Source organism: Cololabis saira, chromosome 13, assembly GCF_033807715.1.
Source record: "Cololabis saira isolate AMF1-May2022 chromosome 13, fColSai1.1, whole genome shotgun sequence".
Classification (NCBI taxonomy): domain Eukaryota; kingdom Metazoa; phylum Chordata; class Actinopteri; order Beloniformes; family Belonidae; genus Cololabis; species Cololabis saira.
In genome coordinates, this window is record NC_084599.1 from 32,103,515 (window position 1) to 32,117,052 (window position 13,538).

Consider the following 13,538-nt stretch of genomic DNA (forward strand, 5'->3'; position numbering starts at 1 on the left):
CATCATATCTTCTGCTCTCTGAAACACATGTTAATGCTCAATAGTACACATATATGGTTCTTTAATATATTTGCATTATACTAAGATGCATTCATTTTCAATGGCTTTTGTCCTTAATGGCTTTTTCCCCCCTTACATTACTTTTACTTTTATACTTTAAGTAGTTTGGAAACCAGTACTTTTATACTTTTACTTGAGTAAAAAACTTGAGTTGATACTTCAACTTCTACAGGAGTATTTTTAAACTCTAGTATCTATACTTCTACCTGAATAATGAATGTGAATACTTTTGACACCTCTGGTGAGGATCATGTTCTTTGATTTCTCCAGTGCGTGTAACACCTCCCAGCATGCATTACTACATGAGAAACTCCAGAGGACACTGGTGGATTCCTCCACAACCCCCTGCATTTCTGATGACCTGACAAACAGACCACAGGTTGTGAGATTGAAAGGTTGTGCGACCTGGTGGTCACCAGCACAGGAGCACCACAGGGGACTGTACTCTCCCCACTCCTCTTCACGCTGTACACCTCAGACCTCCAGTACAGGTCCGAGTCCTGTCATGACTGTGCAGTTGTGGGGTTTATCAGCGGTGGACAAGAGACTGAGAACAGAGAACTGGTGGACCGCTTTGTGGCATGGTGTGAGGACAAAATCTCATGTTGAATGTGAGAAAGACAAAGAAGATGACTGTAGTTTTAGGAGAGCCAGGATTAGGTCAAACTGTTTTTCTGCCATGGGAGAAAAAGTGGAGGTGATGGAGGAGTATAAATACCTCTGTGTTCACCTGAACAGGGGAGCAGCGTCAGAGCCAGTGACTCAAGGAAACAAACTGATAAAGAGGGCTGGCTCTGTTCTGGAGCCTCTGGAGCTGATTGTGCGAAGGAGGATACTTCATAAACTGAAGAACATCATGGACAACTCTGAGCATCCTCTTCACAACACAGCTATTCAGCTATATATACACCGATCATTCCTGCTGAGAGAGATAAACACCTGACATGAAGCTTTGAAGAGACTTAAATCAGGAAAACGACAGAAATAATGAACTTCCTTTTGGAGAGCAATAAACTATTTTTATCTGATTTTTGATTAGGTTGTCGTTTCACCCAGAAACCTTTTTCACAGTGTCTGTTACGACGAATGCACTGTATTGACTTTGTTCACTCCCATCAGGTCAAAGTCTCAATCACTTCAATGTATATCAAAACAAAGTGAATTTTGATCGGCTGCACTTCTTTGCTTCTGCAATTATTACAATCCCGCTCGAGGAAAGCAGGCCTGATTAATACTACTTTGCAACAGGTGAGAAAAAGGCCAGCGCTTCTCAATTTCAAAGATAAGGAGGACAAAAGTCCTCACATTTCACTCGTTCATTCACCTCGCATCACAGTGGAAATAGGCTTTTGTGTTTCCGCTCAGAGCCTTCCTAAGGAAGTCTTGAGCTCAGTTCAAGGATAAATACAAAAGCCGTAGACGCTACATAGATTTGTTCAAATACAATCAATTTTTCTGAACTCTGTTACAGTATACATGAGTGCACTCACACTTGGTATGTTTGTTCAGTCAAAGTGAATTCTGGAGCAGTTTGTGTTGTTGGTGTGGTGCCTTTTAGCATGTGTGAACCTCGGTGCGGACCAAACAACTGGACCGACCCTTAGAAAAATGAGTCTCCGCTGCTTCAAAAGCAAAAGATGAAAGGAAAGAAAGGATTAATCGCATCCAGTCAGGTTGTGACTTTTCCACATTTCTTTTTGTCTTTTAGCCCAGCCATATTGAATATACACTCACCTGCCACTTTGTTGGGTACACCCATAGACATATATACGTAGACGCCCCATCGAGTGGTTTTGTCCGCTGCTGCGATACGTCAACGTCGCCGCCATATTGGATGTGGCAAGACTGCGCTGTAAACTAATACAAGTAAATGGACTTATTTTCATAAAGCGCCTTTCTACAAAGACATTTACGTTTTAAGTCTCTTTTATTCATTCACACACGCACTAATATACTTGGGAAACAGTTAGGCACCAAATATAATATATTTAATTTTCTCAGATGGCAAAAATAAGAACTTTATTGATCCCACATATAGGTAATTCATGTTATATCAGCTATAGAGAACAAGGTAGTGCCGAAAAACAATATATATCCCCCCTCACAAAAATAAGAAAAATAGAGAAACATATTTTCGCATCAACAAAACATATTTTAAAATTTTCAAGTAACAAAATAACATAAAAAAGAAAGTCCAGAGTGCTCAGAAGGTTCATCTAAATCATGTGACGAAGGTGCGCTTTGGTGGGAAAAAGGATGTCAAAAAATAAGAAAAATTCAAGGCACTCTTCTTCAAAATATAAAAAGCCTTTATTTGAAATGGCTATTTCATGTATAAGATTTTAAAAAGTCATCTTCTACATGAAATAGCCATTTCAAATAAAGGCTTTTTATATTTGAAGAAGAGTGCCTTGAATTTTTCTTATTTTTTAACAAAATAACATATTTGAACCATTTTTCAAACAATAAAATAACATTTGAACCATTTTTCAGACAACAAATAACATTCTTATTTTTGTGAGATACAGTATATATTGTGGGGATATATATTGTTTTTCGGCACTACCTTCTCTATAGCTGATATAACATGAATTACCTATATGTGGCATCAATAAAGTTCTTATTTTTGCCATCTGAGAAAATTAAATATATTATATTTGGTTCCTAACTGTTTCCCAAGTATATTAGTGCGTGTGTGAATGAATAAATGAGACGTAAAACGTAAATTTCTTTGTAGAAAGGCGCTTTATGAAAATAAGTCCATTTACTTGTATCAGTTTACAGCGCAGTCCTGCCACATCCAATATGGCGGCGACGTTGACGCATCGCAGCAGCGGGCAAGACCACTCGATGGGGCGTCTATGTATATAATGTCTATGGTCAAGACGATCTGCTGTGGTTCAAACCGAGCATCAGAGGGGGAAGAAAGGTGATGTGGTGACGTGGCATGGTTTTTGGTGCCAGATGGGCTGGTCTGAGTATTTCAGAAACTGCTGATCTACTTGGATTTTCACGCACAAGCATCTCTAGAGTTTACAGAGAACGATCTAAAAAATAGAAAATATCCGGTGAGCGGCATTTCTGTGGGTGCAAATGCCTTGTTGATGCCAGAGGTCAGAGGAGAATGGTCAGACTGTTTGGAGATGATAGAAAGGCAACAGTAACTCAAATAACCACTCGTTACAACCGAGGTATGCAGAAGAGCATCTCTGAATGCACAAGACGTGCAACCTTGAGGCGGATGGGCTACAGCAGCATAAAAAACCACACCGGGTGCCACTCCTGTCAGCTAAGAACAGGAAACTGAGGCTACAATTCACACAGGCTCACCAGAACAGGACAACAGAAGATTGGAAAAACGTTGCCTGGTCTGATGAATCTCGATTTCTGCTGCGACATTTGGATGGTAGGGTCAGAATTTGGCGGCAATAACATGAAAGCATAGATGCATCCTGCCTTGTATCTACAGTTCAGGCAGGTGGTGGTGGTGTAATGGTGTGGGGGATATTTTCCTGGCACACTTTGGGCCCATTAGTACCGATTGAGCATTGTACTGTACTCAAATGGCCTCAAACGGTGGAACGAGAGATTGGCATCATGGATATGCAGCCGACAAATCTGCAGCAACTGCATGATGCTATCATGTCAACATGGACCAAACTCTCTGAGGAATGTTTCCAATACCTTGTTGGATCTATGCCACGAAGGATGAGGCAGTTCTGAAGGAAAAGGGGTCCAACCCGGTACTAGCAAGGTCTACCTAATAAAGTGGCCGGCGAGTGTAGAAATGAAAAAAAAAAGATAAATACCTTTTTTTCTGGGATGATGAGATGTTTGCCAGCAGAGGATCATAGAAATGTTATGAATTACTACTTGTGTCAATCACCCATGTGTGCCGCATCTATGGTTTTGTATTGCCGGACTGAATTAGTTTACCTCAAAACACTGAAGGAAGTTGTCCCCAAAACTACTTCCTCTATGTGAGCTGATTAAAGGAGGGAAATGTGAGAACCATTGCTCCTTAGTTTCACCATTTGGAGATCACATTGGATTTGGGATACATCCCTTGAATGACGATTTCTTTGTTGAAGCGTCACTTTTTCTTCTTTTCAACTTTTATTACTTGACTACAATAAGAATTCAAAAGAGTAGCAACTGTGGCCGAAACCATGAAGTTCGAAGACGTTAGAATAAAAGAAGAAAAGAAAAATAGCCGGCGTTATTGCTCTAGGTGTCAGAAGGAAATTTAGATGGAAGCTGCAACACGGTGCTGACTGAACGACAATAAGACGAGCAGCTCAGCAGCTCAACGGCCATCGCGAGGTCGTGACCTTCCTGTGGATCCGTTGTAGTAAAAGGTGACTGGGGTCGACACTTTCAAAGAAAAAGGTTACTGGAAATGTCTTGAAATCAGTTGATTCTATTTTTCTGTTTGTTTGTTTTTTGTTTTAATCCTGCAAGACACAAAAATTATGTGTTTGTGTGTCGTTATAATCTTATTTACAAAGAGAATTTGATTCCGATTGTACAAAGTGTACTTGTATGCCGTTTAAAAAAAACAAAACAAAAAAAAAGATAAGGCCAGCCGTGTGCAACATCCAGCAGGATGGAAAACAACAACTTTTTTCTGATAACGCGATCTCTTTTTCCACAGAGATTACATTAAAAGAATGCAGCAGATAACATATCAAAGTCAACAACAGTTCAACACCTCCAAAACTCATTTCGAGGAGCAGGACGTTGCAAAACATCTGTAAATTTCCAGTCACTCTCGCCCCCACCCACGCCCCTTACGAAAACTAAGATCTGCTGCAAGATTCAAATATCTCACTGGGAAAAGGTTTTTGCCAAATCATGGCACTAACCGTTAATATATATATATGCAGACACTTTTTAAAATAAAAATAAGAAGAAGATTGTAAAAATCCAATTTCACAGTGGGGTGATCGATTCTCACACAGACCTTGCTGGTGTTTGCTCACACTGTCCAGAGAGACGAGTTATTTGTTCGTAAATATGGCTGCTGATAAAAATCAGTCCCACTGCGGCTGTTTTGCAGGAACAGGTACACATTTCAGACAAGGCCAGGCACATTCCCGGAGGCTGGAATTTTATCAAAACCATATTTACCACCGCTTCATGTCAGCCCACAATGACAGATCGGCCAGGAATTCCTCTGATCACTTAACTGTTGCACGGTGGAAACTTTTTCAATGCTTTTAAAACCATTATATGTCCTGCAGTGGCTACAAAAATCTTAAGAATGAAAATGGGATTGGATAGTGCATATCTGAATAATAATGGGTTAATAATTTATAAGATGCGGTTTTCAGCAGGCTTGGTTTCTTTGTTGTTCAAGTTGTAGGTGATTTTTAACTTGTGACTCAAAAAAATACAAAAATAACATTTTCCACTAAAACATATTTATTGCATCAGTGATTTATAATGAAACATTCACTAAAAAAAAACAACAAAATACAACAAAATTCTTCATACAAGCTCTTCCACTAAATCCATAAAACTGCAAAGACAAATTAAAATACCATCAAACAGTATGAACAGCAAATAGCGCTTTCTTAAATAAGAGGATTATTCTCTTTCTTTTCCTAGCATTTATCTGCTTTTCTCAAGTATTTGGAAAGAAGTCAGAGAAAAACTTCTGAATTGAAGATCAACGCTTCCTTTTTGACAAAAATCAACAATTATTGTAATTAGGAGCAAACACGGGTGGAGGGAGTTCTAGTGAACCTCAAGTACGACATCTAGTGGCCATCGGCAGGAAGTACAAGTGGCTTTTAAATGATTAGCATATTTTATCACAGGTTGAACAGTCATGAAATTAAAACACAGTCACTGAAAAATAAGGACAAATGATAGCCAAATGTTGCACTGAATTAATACAATTGTGATGGTATGTATATATATATATATATATATATATATATATATATATATATATATATATATATATATATATATATGGCCTTATTGGATGACAGTTTTTTCACCGGCTTCTTTACAAAGTCCCACAAACACAAAGAAGAGCAACGCCGAATTGTATATACATATAGATATTAAAAAAAAGCCTTTAAACACGTTTGTATTTCATAAAGCTGTGTCAAGTGACTTAACATAGGTGCATTTTTAGAGTATATTTTGTTTTTCAAACCAATGTTTCTGAGATAAAACACAATGATTATGAAATCAAAACAAAACAAAAAAAAAAATCTATTCAATTACAAATTACATTATGTCACCGTTACTCACAAAATGACCTGCTGCGCCAACATGCCGACATCTCTGCTGATGTACAAATACTGAAATCATGATCCGCCTGCGCTTCAGTCAATCTGATGCCTGAGGATCCTTTTCTCCTCCTCCACAAAGTTCTTGTCAGAGGTGGCTTGTCCCAACTCTCTCTTCCTCTTCTCCTTCTGCTGGAAGGTCTCCACGCGGCGTTTCTTTGAAGACCCGGCGGGTGTCTTTGATTCGTCGTCTGAGAGGAAGAGACCATGTTTTGATCAAAAACACTCAGCAAATGTGCAAAGTAGAAAAATAACTTCAAATACTAAGTTTGAACGTGTTAATGTTTGTGGTGATGCAGCAGCGCTACTTAAAGCTAGGGTCTACGATCTTGAGTTTTTTTTTTTAAAAAGACACCTACTCCCCACACAAACTCCCTCCCCCCTGTGCTCTGCCTCACATGAAGCTCCCGCCTCCGATACACCCCCTCTGGTACGGGAGCCAGCAGGAACAAAAACAAGCGGCGCCTTTGCCGAAGCGGTGCTTCGGCAAATACTCTCTCATATGTCCTTCGTGTTGCCTTACTTTGGGAGGCGGGGAGTAGGGTGAGGACTGTCCAATCACTGACATTCAAGCAGATTGACCAATAGGCGCCGTTCAGGCCGAATGGCGCCTATTGGTTGACTTCTTTGCAGGATTACAGCAGCTAGAAGAAATATTTTCTTTTGGTTCTTTTTGCTAATCATATTTCATAGCTAACACTATTGGGCCATAACCACCTTATAAATGATTTTGATAAAAATGTACAATATGTAAAATCATAGACCCTAGCTTTACTATATATATCCTGATCAAACAAAACAGTTGATGATATAGACATTTTTCCTGCTTTGCAAGTCTGTTTATAATGTTTAAAATAAAAACTACATTTTTTTAATAATCTATGTTCAAGTCAAATAAATCTCTTTGGAAAGCATTAAAATTGATTGCGCCTTTTTTGATCTTTGACTGTTGTGATTCTCTCCCTGCTCGTGTGTGTGGACGCCTGCTTGCTGCCCATTTGTTGCCTCTTGCTGGTGCTTGTGTTTCAGGATGGTTCTTTCTGGTTCTGTCTGAGGTTATTCTGGTTGTGCAAGTTACGGGTCGAGCTGCATTAACAAATGAACAAATGTGCGGAATAATAATAAGCGGAAGAAAGGAAAACCCATCCTGGATACTAATATACGGCTTCACCAACAGTTTTTTTTCCTCTTTTCTTTGTTTTTTTTTTTCTGGATTTTTTGAAGGCGTTGAAAGAGGGGCTGTTTCTTTCGATTGGCTTGTGTTTGGCTTATGCCTGCGCTGCAATATGTTTTGCCACTGACATGCACATAAGGTTCAAGAATAGAATATGTGGTCCTGTTGGCGTCACTGAACCGAGGTCTTTATCTGCTACTGAGGAGGTTCACAGCAGTGTGATGTGGCAGGGATGACAATCTCCACCTCCACATGGTTCTCAGCTGGAAAAGGGTGGAATTTCTTGTACAGGTTGGTGGTGGTTATTCACTAACATGGGCAGAATGTTCTCTGTGCCGGTCTGTTCTGGTGAATAGAGAGCTGAATCGACTGCATTGCTGCGTCGATATGAACGCTCCTCCGCAGAGCCTCTGCGCCAACCAACATGCGCCTCCTAAATTATACTGACTATGCATCAATGATTCACTATATGGCATCATTTCCAGAAGTTTGCTTTTTTGCTTTCTCCATTGTGCTAGAATCGTTCGAGGGGGCGTACAGACCGCTTCGTCGCACGACTTCTCTTTCACTTGCAAAGCGACATTTGCAATAAAAGCATTTGCTTTTCCATATCCATCAACTCAAACTCTGAAACATCCTCTCATAAAAGGAAACAGGAATGAGTTTCACGTGATTTCACAAGAGATTCCTCTGAAACTCGACACCCCCCCAGCACTCTGGCGGTTAATTGTTTTGCAGCACTTCGCATCACACTCACCGCAGAACTTTAAAAATGTACACAAGAGTGTTGAAGAAATGGCGTAACCTTGGTGTTGCATTGATGGAGAAGAATAAACCGGGCTTAACTGCTCAAATTTTGAAAATAGTTAACAGAAGACGAAGCAGCAGATGATTATTCAGAGGCAAGACCTTTATGTAATGAAGTAATGGATGATGATTAAGCAGCGTTATAGCTCAACCAAATCATATAAATGAGGTCAAAAACAGCTGGAAACTAGATTCTGATTACTTTAGATTCACCGACTAAGTCATAGCCAGATGTGCAAATGCGTAAAAAGATACATTACACTTGTGTGCTGAACTGGATAATCGAAAACCAGTTTTTGCGATGTTTGGCAGTTGTTGTATTTTTAATTAGACATTTCCACTAAAGGCTTTTCTTTGAGATATGTAGGTTTCAAGCACCTTTAACGTATTTCCTGCTTGCCCTCAGGTGATGTAACAAACGACGTAGGGTCCTGGCTCTCCGGTGCTCTCCAGCCAGTGGAAAAGCGAACCAGTTCTTTGTAGAACCTGTCTGGAACTGGCTCTATCGCCAGCACCAGCCACGATTTTGAGTTGGTGGAAAAGCCCGATGAGATGAGCTCCTCCACACCAGGAGGAGCCAGCTGAGGCGGTTTGATTTTTTTTCTAATTTTCTTTTATTTATTTATGTATTTTTTTTTTTACAATTTTTTTTGTTTATCCCCAAATATTTTGTTGGACACGAGAATAACTGGTGCCATGTTTTTTCCTTTAAATATGTTTAAAGGTATGAAAACATTAAAGTGTTAGGTTATATTTGCATAAATTGTCTATATTTCATTACTTTATATACTGTCTTGGGGTTACATTTGCAAAAAATTCTAAAAACCAAATGCTCAAAAATTACAAACCAAAATAGACCGAAAATGGAACAAATAAAAACGGAATGTGGGAAAAAATAAAACCGATTTCATCCATCTCTGTTTCCTCCCTGGATCTGTTTGGTAATTCTGACCCACATGATGTTTCTGAAAGCAGTTCTATCAGCATTCTGGGAGCTGATTGGTCCTTACAGCATCATTAGCTGCAATACTTGCTGTTGAATCTCAATATGATACTAGTAGTAATATTTTGCATAACTACAGTCATATAATTCATGCAACAGCTCAAAAAACAGTTTTAATAACACTAACCCAAATCAATATCGGAATCGGATTGAATCAAATCTTGATAATCAATTCTGAATCTTAAGAATCGGAATCGAAACCGATTCTTGACATTTGAATCGATCTCCAGCCCTAGTAAAAGGTGCACTGAAGTTGTTTAGCCACAATAAATACATCTGTATTAAAAAGCCTCTGGCTGCCATGCAGGGCTCACCTGAGTCAGAGGGTTCTTCTTCCTCTTTGGGTAAAAACCGGGCTTTGCCAGTGTGCGCTTGCGGAGCGTCGTCCCCGTTGTCCTCGTACACGTTGGACCACTTTATGGCCATGTCCATGCCTGGAGGAGGTCCTTTCTTCTTCTCTGGCTCAGCAGTGTAACTTTGAGGAGGAGGTACAGCATTCGTCTTCCATGGCTTAAATTCTCTCGGAGTCTAGAAGAAAAACAAGAAAACTGCTGCATCAAACACTTCAAATGCTTTTAATACCACATGAGAAGAAATGGCCAGACACGACCTGATACATGTATCATACTCTAGCCACAACTCATCTCTGTATGAGAGTATGTACAAAATTAATTTGCAAGTAAAGTCAACTTAATTTTGATAAAGTAAACTTAACACAATTAAGTTGACTTATTCTTTTTAAGTAGATCAAGCACAATATTTGTATCAGTGTACTACTACTGTCATTTAGCAGACGCTTTTATCCGAACCTAAGCCCTCGCAGGTCACACATCCCCCTCCCTCCTTCTCCTGGGTCACACTGCATGTGGTTGACGCTCTGTTAGGGTAAACTGGTAATTGCTTCACTAAGCTTCGTGATGTATGATGCATACGACTGTCAATCAAAAAGTTACGCCCCATATTAGCTATCAAGAACAAAAACTGCCCTTTGAAGCAGGCTGTAAATACTTATATTTCTGCAGCTAATTTTAACATGGACTTGCTTTTGGAAGTCGCCCCTAGTGGTCGGTTAATGAACTGCAGTTTCTGTTACATCAACCAAGAAGTTATGATTATTGGTGCTTGGTAGTTCCAATAATCACAAAACTTGTGTAGATACTAGGCTGGTTCACATACTTCACCTCTGATTGATTATACATCAATCCAAGGCCGACTTGCCACATCCCTTTGTCTTAAGGTTTTTCAATGTTATTGTATTTATATTTATTGTACATATTTATATACTTATTTTATGCAATTTTACATAACGTCGTTTTTTATTTCTAGTACTCCCCTCTCCCCTCAATGTGCTTATGCTCTTTGTTCAGGCTGCATTTGTAAATAAGAATGTGTTCTTAAATTGCTTGCCTGGGTAAATAAAGGTTAAATAAAAATAAAAAATAACTTTTTTTTTTCTTCTGCATCTTCCAGGTATCTGTCCATAGTGCTTCAGGGAAATCAATGTTAAATCCTCAGAAAGCAGACTAATTATTTGAATCAATCAGGGCAAGAATGACTGTATCTGGTTATAAAATCAACAAACATCTGTAATTATACCACCAACTGCATGATAACAGTAGATGTGCATGTTTGAAGACGAGCAGACTAATTATTTGAATCAAACAGGGCAAGAATTACTGTGGCTGGTCATAACGTTGTTTTTTATTTCTAGCACTCCCCTTCCCTTCTCCCCTCACCGTGCTTATTATCTTTGTTGAGGATGCATTTGTAAATACGAATTTATTTTGTTCTTAAATTGCTTGCTTGAGTAAATAAAGGTTAAATTAAAATTAAAAAATAACTATTTTTTTTTCTTCTGCATCTTCCAGGTAGTGCTTCAGGGAAACCAATGTTAAATCCACAGAAAGCAGACTAATTATTTGAATCAAACAAAATTACTGTGTCTGGTCATACAATCAACAAACATCTGTAATTATAGCACCAACTGCATGATAACAGTAGATGTGCACGTTTGAAGATCAGCAGACTAATTATTTGAATCAAACAGGGCAAGAATGACTGCAATCAACAAACATCTGTAAATATACCACCAACTGCAACTGCAGTAGATGTGCACGTTTGAATTATTTGGTTTTTATGGCACCGCACTTTCTATTTTTATTTTTACCTTTTACTTTTATCTTTATTTTTAATTTTCTTACATTTTTATCTTTATATGAGTGTTTGGCTTTTGGGGTGTTTGATTTGTAAATGACAGTGCTTTGTGAGTGAGATGGAGATGTCAATTTCCCCGAGGGAACCTCCCAAAGGGATTAATAAAGTTGTCTGAATCTGAAGATGAGCAGAAAAATTATTTGAATCAAACAGTGCAAAAATAGTCATACAATCAACGAACATCTGGAATTATACCCAGTACTCGAGTTGTAAAAAAAAGAAATCAGGGGGGATGGTGGATTTTATCATATGGGGACAGATAATTTGTGCTGATTACAAATAATATAATATATTACAAATAATAGCACTGACCAAAACACCTGCAGAAATACTGCAGGAATGACATAGCAGCAGTTAAATGCAGCCTTCTGTAAGCTTTAAATATTACATAAAATACATCAAAACACAACAATAAAAAACAGTTTTCTGAACTTATCAATATGCCTCTTTACTTCACAGGATAAGTAAAAGGGATCACTGCAAAAACTCAAAATCTTAACAAGAATATTTGTCTTATTTCTAGTTAAAATGTCTCATTTTAGTAAAAGAAATCTTATTACACTTAAAACAAGACTCATCATTGGAAATAACAACAATTTTCACCTGTTTCAAGTAGATTTTCACTTGAAATAAGTAGAAAATTCTGTATGTGTAACAAGATTGTATTGCTTGTAATGAGAAGATACATTTTGTCCCATTGGCAGATTTTTCCTATTTATTTCAATTGAAAAACTTTACTTGAAACAGGTGAAAATTGTCAAATAAGTTGTTTTTCTGGTGATGACTCTAAATGTTGAAATAGCAGTAAAACCACATTCATTGATGAAATTACATAAGGGATGGAAAGGCAGGATGGCAGTTTTACTGGGGGGATGATTTGGACTGTTTTTATTTCAGGGGGGGATGCCATCCCCCCTCATCCCCCCTCAACTCGAGTACTGATTATACCACCAACTGCATGAAAACAGCAGATGTGCATGTTTGAAGATGAGCAGCCATACTGTAAAGGCTGATTTATGGTTCCGCGTTACACCAACGCAGACCCTACGCCGTAGGCTACGCCGTACCCTACGGCGTAACTCTGCGTCGATTTAACGCAGAACCATAATTCAGGCTTAAATCCCAAATCGTGGTTTAGTTCTACGTCTGCTTCTTAATCCTCACCTCTTCTGGAGGTTTGACCGTCAGAGTGTCCCAGTCTATCTGCTTGTTGAGGGGGTTGTAGAGGAAGGTGGGCTTGGACACGGAGCCGAACACCTCGTCGGGTCTGGGCAGAGCGGCCGCGGCGGCGGAGCGCTTGGCCGCCTGGGAGCCGCGCTCCCCCGCGGGCGCTGCGCCGGCTCCCTTCGGTCGGCCGTCCGCCTCCCCCTCCGAGTCGCTGCTGCTGTCGCTCAGGTCGTCGTAGCTCGAGAAGAACCCCAGCGAGCCCGGGGTCTTCTCCTCTGTCATTATGAAGTTATTGGTTTGATAATAAGCAGCAAACTTTAAAAAAAGAAAGAGAAATTAATCCGAGAAGAAAGGCGACTACTCCATTTTGAATCAGCCTCCAAAACAGTCGTAAACGGTCACATGGTGTCGTGCGTGACTGTCGCAAAGTCGTTTCATTAAAGGAGCAGGCTGACTAAAAATGTAAATATACAGGACTGTCTCAGAAAATTAGAGTATTGTGATTTTCTGTAATGCAATTACAAAAACAAAAATGTCATACATTCTGGGTTCATTACAAATCAACTGAAATATTGCAAGCCTTTTATTATTTTAATATTGCTGATCATGGCTTACAGCTTAAGAAAACTCAAATATCCTATCTCAAAAAAATAGAATATTCTGGGAATCTTAATCTTAAACTGTAAACCATAATCAGCAATATTAAAATAATAAAAGGCTTGCAATATTTCAGTTGATTTGTAATGAATCCAGAATGTATGACATTTTAGTTTTTTTAATTGCATTACAGAAAATAAAGAACTTTATC

General features: G+C 38.9%; 1 protein-coding gene across 1 annotated transcript; it reads right to left on the reverse strand.

Annotated features, from left to right (window-relative positions):
• Positions 1-5,461: 5,461 nt before the first annotated feature.
• Positions 5,462-13,115, reverse strand: c13h1orf52 (chromosome 13 C1orf52 homolog). The gene is made up of 3 exons (XM_061737234.1): positions 12,728-13,115; positions 9,664-9,877; positions 5,462-6,556 (listed from the first exon to the last, which is right to left on the reverse strand). The coding sequence occupies exons 1-3, from the start codon at positions 13,010-13,012 to the stop codon at positions 6,402-6,404; spliced, it is 654 nt and encodes a 217-aa protein (XP_061593218.1). The 5' UTR covers positions 13,013-13,115; the 3' UTR covers positions 5,462-6,401.
• Between the last annotated feature and the right edge of the window lie 423 nt (positions 13,116-13,538).

Excerpts from the sequence above, each read along its gene's own strand:
- c13h1orf52 (XM_061737234.1), bottom strand. The coding sequence starts at position 13,012 with ATGACAGAGGAGAAGACCCCGGGCTCGCTGGGGTTCTTCTCGAGCTAC. Across the intron at positions 9,878-12,727 it reads CGGTCAAACCTCCAGAAGAG|ACTCCGAGAGAATTTAAGCC; the intron begins GTGAGGATTAAG and ends TTTTTCTTCTAG. Across the intron at positions 6,557-9,663 it reads AGAAGAACCCTCTGACTCAG|ACGACGAATCAAAGACACCC; the intron begins GTGAGCCCTGCA and ends TCTTCCTCTCAG.